Genomic DNA, 10,786 nt, shown 5'->3' with positions numbered 1-10,786 from the left:
TTCATTTTATTTTCACATTCATCTCTAGCTTTGTGACACAATATGCACAAAAACACCATAAAAATGAGTTCTTATCAAAGAATAAAAAAAGAGATTTTACTTTTCTGTTAAATTCAGTTTTTATTTGACATTGATAACTAAAACATTGATAAACATTAGACTTATCCCCCTCAGACCTATTAGTTTTAACTAATTAGAATAAAAAAACGTATTCAAAAAAGTATTAAAGCAATTTTCTATTTTAAACAAGTGTTACATAAGGATCACAAGCTGAAACCTTTTACAATAACTGCATTTATTGTTTAAAAAAAGGCAAAAAATGTATAAAAGCAACTACTTATAAGTTTGAAGGGGTTACTCTTGGCACCTTTTTAAAACGACTGCTTTTAAACAAAGCTAATGTCAAATAACCACTTTGAAGTCTGTTGATAACTTTAACCAAATATGACAAAAATGGTTCTTTTAACAATAAATATATTTCTTTCAGTACATATTAGTAGTAGGGCTGTCCATCTAAACCCCGGATCCTAAAAAAAGCAGAGCGACATATCAGTGGTTCTAAAAGAGTTTTGGTTCAAATCATACTAAAGAAGAAAAGCCTTTTGAAAAATAAATTCCTATTGTTTATATCATAAATCACCTCAAATGAACCTAATTTCTGGAAAGGTGCCAAACTATTAGCAGCTGCACCCATATCTGATTACTGCCAAACCCATGAAAATAACTTTGACAAAAATTGTCACACAGTAAAGTAGTTAGAGAGCAACCATGAAACAAAGTCAATGACATCAACCAGGTTGCAAAGTTTAACCAAAGTTAGAGGGATTGGAGAGGACATGCTGAGCAGAAAAACAATACTCCAAAGAAACATCAGCTACCGATCAGGAGGAAAGGAAAGAACTAAGAACACCTGAAGCCCTGCAGGCCTCATTTGTGTTAAAGAGACTGGGAATAAAAAGAAACTATCCTCTGAGTTTTGATGCTAAAACCACTGCTAATCAAAAACAAAGACTCTCAAATTTACAAATAAAATAACATTATATGGGAGAGACTTTTCCCAAAACTATTTTGTGGAAAGAACAGGATAAAAAAAAAACATGAATTTTGCTTTGAAGTAAATTCTCAGGCCAAAGTTTCTTAACAAGATTATAAAAGAAGTATTGTGGCAAAAAAAAAAAATCAAATTGTCATAAAAAAAAAACAAAAAAAAAAAACAGAAGACAGAAATAGAAGGACCAAGAACTTCTTTTGTCCCAGACCGCCATCATGACAGTCCTCATTCTGACTTAAGGGCTTGCTGCACAGATGGTGGCACCCTGCTGACGTAGTAATCATGATTGCGTAGTGTAGCAAGAACCCCTGCAGAGTTCATGTGCTTTACATCTGCATTATAGCAATAAGTATTTCCAAACATGTCGGTCAGTCTTCCTGTACCAGGAAAAAAAAAAAAACAGATGAGATCATTTATCCTTAACATCATCATTTACAGAAAACCTCTTTTGAATGCTTAAAAACCTTTGTTACCTCCGACAGCATGTAGTATTGCCTCTGGAGCACAGGTATCCCATTTTTTACACCCTGGACTGGCAAAAACATAGGCAGAAGCTTTCCCTTCAATGAGCTGGATTATCTGAAGAAGGGGGAATCAATTAGCTGGAGTTCTTAAAATATAAACCAAATCTCTTTTTTGTGCAATTAGGTCACTGCAATAAAACAATAACAATAGATATTTCAAAAGACACCTCATCAATATTAATAGAAAATATTTTTTTTTTTATAATACTTTCAATGATTTCACTGAACTTTAATCCAGAACTACAAAGCATTCTGGGTGATGTAGGCAAATAATCTAACCTCTCGACTTTTTGTGGTCAAATTAAACTAAGCAAAGTTGGTTGTAGGACTGACCTACTTCTAAAGATTAAGTTTAAATAGGGTCAGGGTTACAATTTAAATGTTGGCTTTTTTTCCACGGTCGATTTAGCTTAAAATAAAAAAACGAATCAATATTTAAAAATATCAACTAATACCAGATGCTCATATCGTGATACACTCTTCAGGCACATCGCAGAGAGTTAAATGCAAATTTAAATATTTCAGTGTCATGTGTACAGTATATTCCGGACTATAAGCAACTACTTTTTTGCCAAGCTTTGAACCATGTGGATTAAGAAGGTGCAGCTTTTCTATGGATTTTTTTCCCTAACCGCCAGAGGGGGAAGTCAAAGTTGGAAATGAAAGAACAAGGGGCTTTCATTTAGCACAATGACATGCTAGCAGCAGGCACAATGGAGAACAAATGTCCCAAATTTACACATTTTCTATTTATTTGCTGCATTAAAGCTGCCAAACCAAGGAAGAAACTGGGCAAAACTCCTGCAGAGCAGAAATAAAGAGCTGACGAAGCCCCATCTTTCAGTTGAAGATCTTACTGCTGCGAACAAACAAGCTAACAGGAGCTAGCATTCTTCTTCATCCCTTCTCTGGTGGCTATATGTAGAGCTCCCTCTACAGGTTTAGTAGTAGACAATTCAGTAGATATCAGTGGCTTATAGCCTGTGCAGCTTATATATGTACGTTTCCAGTTTTTTTGTTGTTGTTTTTTTTTTTATTCAGTGTGCGCAGCTTATAGTGAGGTGTGCTCTATAGTCCAGAAAATACAATATTAGCTTTATTTTTAAACCAATCTCCAAGCAGATCTATAAACTCTGATCCTCCTTTAAAGCTTTATGTCCAAATAAATGAAAGTGTTCTAACATGTTTCCCATTCTGTACGTTTACAACATCTGGAGCACTTAAAAGTCGTAGGCAGGCGGCTGTTCCAACCGTTGCATTTTCGAATTCTTCCGAGTGGTGCCCAACTTTACAGTAGTGTATAGAGTGAATGTGATTGGTCGTTTACCAAGGGGGCGGGATTGTTGTGGCGGAAGATTTGCAAGCAAGTTCGGTTGTGGCCGGTGTCTCAGAAGCATCTTGCTAACTAGTTAGCAACTTAGTGCTAGTAGGTTCCCAATGGGAAATTACATTGGGACCAAGTAGCACTAAATTGGTGATGTAGAAACGAGGCTGTCAAGGAACGCTATGGACAGCGGAAACATGCAAGAGGAGGAGAGTTTTGTGTCGGAGTTCATGGATGAGTCTCCTCCGTCATACATTTTTTATTATAGGAGGAAAGCGGGGACGAAGATGTTCTGGAAGATGACACCAGGGCGGCCGAAGCTTGGTTTGGTGTAGAAGGCTTACAGCCGTACATGTTTGAGCCCTTCTCTCGCAACGCTGCCAGTTCTGTTAGCTCTACGCCTGCTGAAGACACAGACGTCCATCCCCACGACCACTGGGACGTACTCAATGGTAAAGCAAATGATTCTTATTTCTTATTTCAACCGTTGCGTATATTAGCTTCTAAAATATGAATCAAGATGCTATGACCGAATAAATGTTATTCACAGACTATCGTTGATATACGATTGGCCGAATTTAGGTGTACAAGCTGACGTATAACTAACTGGCCTGCATAACATAATGAAAAATCAGAACAGATTTTAAGATAGGATTTTTTTTTAAATAGATATTTTCTAAATTTTAGGACAATATAGTCTGATAAAGAGTACATTTATGTACATATTTAAGCCAGAATGATTTGACATTCAAATATGACTTCCCTACAGCTTTAAGCTTCAAATCCGACTCACCTTGTTCCCAGCACCCCCTACTCTTATAACTTCGTGAGGCTCCATGGCGTTAACACAGTCTGTCACTGTCTTGTTGCTATGGGAACGGGTGGTGGTGACAATTCGCTTATCAGCTGGAACTTCCCGCAGCTCGAACCCAAATGCGCCCAATCCAAGCATTCCCCACATCGTTCTCCCTAAAGCTGCTCCTGATCCAAGCTGGTGAGAAAGGCACCAAAACAAGTTAGTGGTGCATCTTTTAAAGCAAAGATGCAGATATTTCACAGGCTGGTTTGAACCTGGTAGTTGTAGAATGGCTGGTTGATGACGCCGGCAATTGCTCTGCCTTCATAAGCAATACCAATGAGAACTGTCACGTTGTCCAACAGCCCTAAATCCAGAAACGAGAAGTTTAGTTGAAGTAAAAAGGCTATATTACCACCTTTTGTCTGACTGGGAAATAATTCTGAAGTGGCCATTAAAAGTGCACATTCTACACTGCCATACACATAGCTGTGCCGTGAGTCTTGTTCAACCCTTTGAGTGGTTTCTGGACAACATCTTGAAGATGGAGACACCTTGAAGCTGAAGGCAGCAAAGAAAGGACAATAGAGAGGAAGGTAGCAGAGGAGTCCAAGGAAATAAAAAGAAACGCAAACGCTATGAAACTTATGGTGTAGCAGTGAGGAAAGAGAACCAAACCAATCAAACTAACTGGTGCACAGAATAATCAGCAGCCAAAAACTCCTGGGGTAATTAAAATCTGTGGATACTTGATTTTTTATTTATTTTTTTTAACCCTTTTTGGCTCCATTTTGCCGTAAGATTTATTTTATCATCAAGAAGAATTTTTAGAAAATGCTTAAAAAATAATTAAAAAAAACCCACTGACCTTCAGTATATTCCTTTGTGCCATCAAGGGGATCCACCCAAACAACTAGCTGTGAATCACACAAACATTTTACAATCAGACATGCATACGGTAAGGAAGGACATTTTAAACCCTCTAAGAACTAAAAAAAAAATTATGTAAGCATTTTTCCTTTCTTCTTTCTTCTTACTTCTTCTTCTTTGAGTGCCTTATAATCTTCTGGACAGCTTTTCTGAAGGATTTCTTCTGCTTGGCCACTCTCAATCAGATCCTCCTGCACCTCCTCAGACGGAAGATCCTGCAAACAACAGAAAGCAAAGATGCATTTTATTGATCTGATTTAACGTAATAAAGTTTTATAAATGACTCAGTACTCAGTTACCTCCTCTCCAATGATGGTGATGTTGGGGAAACTTCTGTACAGTGAGGCACAAATGCTTTTCTGTGCCAGTCGGTCTGCGAGCGTCTGGAGATCATTAGCTCCTGTCTGTGCAAAAGATACAAAAATACATAAAAATCAATTTAAGACTAGTTCATTTCTCCACTGGTCTGTCCTTCCAAATAAATCTAGACAGCTCATACCTTTTCTACGATGCCAAGATCTCCGCTGTGAAGCACCTTCCTTACTATGGCCCCAGCCTTTTCAGCCACTGAATAAGCCGACGCCACCAGCCGCATCACCACAGCAGGATTACCAGACATTTCTCTGTAGTTGATTGCCGGTAACTCTTAAAGAACCTGAGAAAAGTCAAATCATGAATACTTTAGCTTGAATATGTCATTGGTAAATACAGAAAGTTTATCACATATTCAAATAGGATTCTGACCAAACAGCAAATCAAATAACAGAATATTCTTACATCTGTAACAGAAAACAGTACAGAGCATGTTAAGCTCCCTGATGCTTGTTAAAGAAGTTACTAGGAGTTAAGTATGGCAGGTGTTCATTCAAAATAACTGGGTTATTTTTCAAACTGTGAACATAGATAGAAAACCTTTAAACAAGACATTTATTTTATAACAATCTTTTTAAATAAATGTCTTGTGTAAAGTCTGTTAGAAATTGGAGACTGAGACACAGCAGACTGCAAGGAACAAAGCTTCCTTTTAATTTAGACACTTGCAAGTAAGGGTGTGCAAAATAATCGTCATGACGATGCATCGCGATTCTAATTTTTGTGATCTACTGCATCGATTCTTGAAGGCAAGAATCGATTGTTACAAAAAAAAAAGAACAAATAAAATACATTAATGGTTGGCGCACATCAGCCAAACCAAGTGGAATACAACTTCCAGTCCAGCAGATGTCGCTGCGGATGTGTTGACGCTCGCTGCCTTGTGTCACAAGCATGTCCGGCCGTGGGATACTGCGACGAGTCATATGAAATAAAACATGGAGGACACTATGAAAATTTGCCCCGCAGCTACATCACATTTCAAGTTAGATGCTTGGATGCATTTTGGCTTTAAAAACAAAGCAGGTAAAAAGGAAATTGATATGATGCACGTCATTTCCAAAAGGGGAAATATACATTTGAATGTTTCATTGGTTTAAAGGACCACTGAGGCCATGTAAACGGCACTGATTATCCTTATTTTGTTATTTTAAGTTTGATGAATCTTAAAATCTTTTTGTCAGTGTGTCCATGCCTGTAATAGTAATATTTGTGTCCAGTATTTGTTTTCATGACAACACCTCCAAAAGTCATTTCCATAAATACAGCTATGTATGAATTCAGTTGCTTTCAGTTATGTATCAATTGAAGACACTATCCAGATCATACCCAGCCAGTCAGCCACTGGTAAGGGCTGTATCTTTTTCTTACAGTGTTCAGTGAAAATATCGCAATGCATCACGATGCATTGCGATATTTTCACTGAAGTATCACTTCAAGTATCGTGATGCATCGTGATAGAATCGCATCGTGGCATGTGAATCGTGATTTGAATCGATTAACGAATTTTTTGCCAATACCCACCCCTACTTGCAAGTGGAGAGCTCACAGTTACACAAAATCTCTCCGTGAGCTCTGACTGGGGTGGCTCATTCCCCCTCTACATATAGATCACTTTTGTGCGTAAAAGAGGTTACAAAACATTAACAGAAACTCTTTTGCACAACACAATGGTTTCCACAGAACTGACCTCTTGAGGTGTTTCCTTGTAACTGTTTTACTAATTGCTCTTGCTTGTTACTGTTTAAACAACACCTAATTCATTTTCATCAATTCATTTTTTTTTAACAGTGTCCTGTCTGGCAATGTGGCAATAAGAATAATTGATAATTGATACCAAAACGAGCCCAACAAATTTTACTTTCACAAGAGGAAAAGTACGGCAATCGCCATAGTGCTCCGCTTGTTTTATGCATATAAATTGCTTTATTATAATTCTGCAGGGAGTTTTACAGATTACTGCAATGTAGGTAGAACAGGAAAGGAAAAACAGAAAAAAAAGGAGAAAAGATGAAAGAAAGAGGAGATAAAAGGGAGATAATGATAAAACATATTCAGTCTACTTCATCACCTGCAAAGAGATGTAAAAAGGATAGCACAACCAACGGACATGTTACAAGACATACAATAAAGTAACACCTAGATACTATCGCTGAAGTGTAAGTAGCATTATTTAATCTGACATGTACTCTGTTACCTGAAGATAAGAATATGGGCTTTCTGTATGGAAGTGAATCTCTAAGTACCTGGAACCAATAACCAATGTAAACAACACCTATTTCAAACTGACCATTCCCAGCTTCTGCACAGATGTTTATCCTGTTAAGAAACTCTGCAAAGTTTTCCGCAAGGTCATCTTACACCCTTGTGATGTTCAACAAATATACTGTTTGCTTAAAAATAAAGATATAAGTTGAGTCACACTTGTTTAAATCAATATGAGCTAGACTGGATGAGTGAGTTAGTCAATAAAGAGAATAAGAAATGGATGATCAGTCCCAATGATTCGTACTCTGGGTCGATAACAGCAGCAGGCTGCTAGGGCTGCAACTAACGATTATTTTGCAAATCGATTAATCTGTCAGTTATTTTTTTTATTAATCGATTAATAATCGGATAGTAAAAGGTTCTATAAAGAAGACTTTTGGCGAACAGAACCAGTTGAAACTAAATCTTTTCCTCCTGAGGAGTCCTGTATAGAGCATATTATCAGACAAAAAACTTTTTTTTTTATCTAAATGCAAAATGTTTATATTTTTTTACAATTTTGGTATAGTCCCTGCTCAAGGTGGGTTGCTATGTCAGCTTAAGGCATGTTTTACAGTCTCTTTACTCCAGTTAACGATTAATCAATTAGTAAATCAGTTGATGATTATTTTGATAATAGATTAATCACAATTAATCCAATCAATTTTCTCAGCTATATTTCCTTCCCTTTTTTTACAAGAACCACTTTTAATATGCAGCCCTACAAATTTAAATAATCAACTGAACCTGAGTTTAATACAGGATGCATGTAACTGACTCATAATCTAGTCTTTATGATTGGATTGAATTTGCTTTCTTGGCAAGTACTTTTAGATTACATACATTGTGAATTTGAGCTTTATAAATAAACTGAACTGAATTTAACTTATGACAGCTAAAAAAATATCACAAGACACTGCCCTTAAAGTGCCGAGCAACAACATCTTACAACAAACCAATAAAATCTGTGGGTATAACAAACAAGAACTGATTAAACACAGCACAGCTGCTTATAATTACTTTCCCTCTGGACCCTGTTAATCATCAATATCCTAAAAGAAAAATTGCCTATTATATTTACTCTCTTCACTTGCACACTCATTTAACTACATCAGATACATGCATGGATCCACAAACAGACTGAGCCTTATGCAGATCGATAAACTTATCTTGTCTATATAGTCCATTAACATGAACACACAGTTGTATATGAGCTTGTGCAGCATGCAAGGTGGCAGCAAAAACACAGACAAATATTTGACTAAAACGGCTTTTTTATTACGGTAATCTTATGCTACAGTAAGTATTTTATAGTTTTTTCTTAACACCTCTAAATACAGGTGTTGTAACAGGATAATAATATGCTCCAAAAAGGTAACATCTTTCGTATCTTTAGTAATTGCTAAATTGTTACATGGAGCATAAAGACTCTAAAATATGCCATAAATTATAAGAGCTATCTACATAGAAGCCAACCAAAATTGTAAAAAAAAAATTTAAAAACTTGTGCATGCACTAAAAGTGTGATCGAGGGTATTTTTTAAATTTATTTTCACACTGGACTGGACTAGAAACCATTTGTGTCAAAAATTATGAGGTTCCGTTTGTGTAAAAAATAAGCAGATGTACAATGTCTAGATGTTGTGCTGTTGTTGCATATGTGTTGTCTGCATATGTCTAAGTTGCACATGTATTTGTTGCATATGTAGACGCTGCATTGGTTAATGCCTTTGCTCTCAGCTGTTGGTCCATGATTTATGGTTATACAAATGCATATATATATATATATATATATATATATATATATATATATATATATATATATATATATATATATATATATATATATATGTATATAAAATGTGCGTATATCTGGAGCGTGTAACAAAAGTTATATCCCTCTGGTATTATAAAAGTATGTCTGATTCTGATTCTACATCTATTAGGTCACTGTTTAACCATTGAATCTAACAATAACTAGCTTGTATGCCATTGACGACGAAATATCAAATTCAAAATGTTTAGAAAGAGCTAAATTATTATTTTCGAGTGTATTTCAGCTGTTATAATACTTACAGGATGAGTAGCCGTCTGAAGGTGTCGCAGACCTTTGGTTGGAGGACTGATAACTACAAAACTACTTAGCAAGCAACAATCCAGCTGCTTTAATGCAACCAAGATATACTGCGGGACAAACCCTTAATAAACATTACGAAAACTGGAAATGCACGTTAAATATTGCAGCTATCTATCTTTCAAGACTTACAGTGATTAGTTTTGCAGGTGAAAAGTAAACATAAAACGCGGAAGTATGTTGAATAAACTATCTTCTTCTTTTTCCTCCTCTTGTTGTGACGTTGAACAGCAAACAACGTGATGCTTTACCGCCATCAAGTGGCAATAAAGAGTATTGAGGTTTCCCTCATCATATTTGGAAATCATACAGGGGTTAAATCCGTCTGATGCTTTACTTCATCTATATCCAGAATCCAATTAGTTTTATTGGAAAAGTTATTTTTAATCGCTATTAGTCATTGATCTACTTGCAACCACTTCCAGCATGCATGAAATAGGACCTAAGCAGAGATTTAAAGGATGATTATAATTCCGGTTTTGATTTTCAGCAAGTGAACTATCAATTCAAGCCTTTTTAAGATTCATGGGCAATAAGGGGCCTATACAGCAACAGGATTTTGATTAAACTTCACTAAGTTTTACTAAAACGTTGTTCAGTCCACATATACACTATATTGCCAAAAGTATTTGCTCACCTGCCTTGACTCACATATGAGCTTAAGTGACATCCCGTTCCTAATCCATAGGGTTCAATATGACGTCGGTCCACCCTTTGCAGCTAGAACAGCTTCAACTCTTCTGGGAAGGCTGTCCACAAGGTTTAGGAGTGTGTTTATGGGAATTTTTGACCATTCTTCCAGAAGCGCATTTGTGAGGTCGCACACTGATGTTGGACGAGAAGGCCTGGCTCTCAGTCTCCGCTCTAATTCATCCCAAAGGTGTTCTATCGGGTTGAGGTCAGGACTCTGTGCAGGCCAGTCAAGTTCATCCACACCAGACTCTGTCATCCATGTCTTTATGGACCTTGCTTTGTGTACTGGTGCACAGTCATGTTGGAAGAGGAAGGGGCCAGCTCCAAACTGTTCCCACAAAGTTGGGAGCATGGAATTGTCCAAAATGTCTTGGTATGCTGAAGCATTCAGAGTTCCTTTCACTGGAACTAAGGGGCCAAGCCCAGCTCCTGAAAAACAACCCCACACCATAATCCCCCCTCCACCAAACTTTACACTTGGCACAATGCAGTCAGACAAGTACCGTTCTCCTGGCAACCGCCAAACCCAGACCCGTCCATCAGATTGCCAGATGGAGAAGCGCGATTCGTCACTCCAGAGAACGCGTCTCCACTGCTCTAGAGTCCAGTGGCGGCGTGCTTTACACCACCGCATCCGACGCTTTGCATTGCACTTGGTGATGTATGGCTTGGATGCAGCTGCTCGACCATGGAAACCCATTCCATGAAGCTCTCT

The 10,786-nt window shown here is 37.2% G+C and overlaps 1 protein-coding gene across 3 annotated transcripts; it reads right to left on the bottom strand.

The window, feature by feature from the left end:
- Positions 1 to 1,007: 1,007 nt before the first annotated feature.
- On the bottom strand, positions 1,008 to 9,574 carry bpnt1 (bisphosphate nucleotidase 1). Of its 3 annotated transcripts, XR_005279160.1 has the most exons (11): positions 9,321 to 9,574; positions 5,125 to 5,280; positions 4,925 to 5,029; positions 4,733 to 4,840; positions 4,564 to 4,612; positions 4,179 to 4,256; positions 3,971 to 4,062; positions 3,693 to 3,890; positions 1,525 to 1,630; positions 1,219 to 1,428; positions 1,008 to 1,179 (listed from the first exon to the last, which is right to left on the bottom strand). XR_005279160.1 is itself a non-coding variant. In XM_038267632.1 (10 exons), exons 2-10 carry the CDS (start codon positions 5,242 to 5,244, stop codon positions 1,277 to 1,279), a joined length of 1,008 nt encoding a protein of 335 aa, XP_038123560.1. In that variant the 5' UTR covers positions 5,245 to 5,280; positions 9,321 to 9,574; the 3' UTR covers positions 1,188 to 1,276. The 3 variants fall into 3 exon arrangements, 2 of the variants coding, with proteins under 2 accessions (XP_038123560.1, XP_038123561.1); XM_038267632.1 differs by lacking the exon at positions 1,008 to 1,179 and having other exon boundaries at positions 1,188 to 1,428; XM_038267633.1 differs by lacking the exons at positions 1,008 to 1,179; positions 4,179 to 4,256 and having other exon boundaries at positions 1,188 to 1,428; positions 9,321 to 9,573.
- Between the last annotated feature and the right edge of the window lie 1,212 nt (positions 9,575 to 10,786).

Source organism: Cyprinodon tularosa, unplaced genomic scaffold, assembly GCF_016077235.1.
Source record: "Cyprinodon tularosa strain WSP-4 unplaced genomic scaffold, ASM1607723v1 ctg68, whole genome shotgun sequence".
Classification (NCBI taxonomy): domain Eukaryota; kingdom Metazoa; phylum Chordata; class Actinopteri; order Cyprinodontiformes; family Cyprinodontidae; genus Cyprinodon; species Cyprinodon tularosa.
Note: the sequence above shows the minus strand (reverse complement) of the source record. Positions and strands in the feature narration are given on the sequence as shown.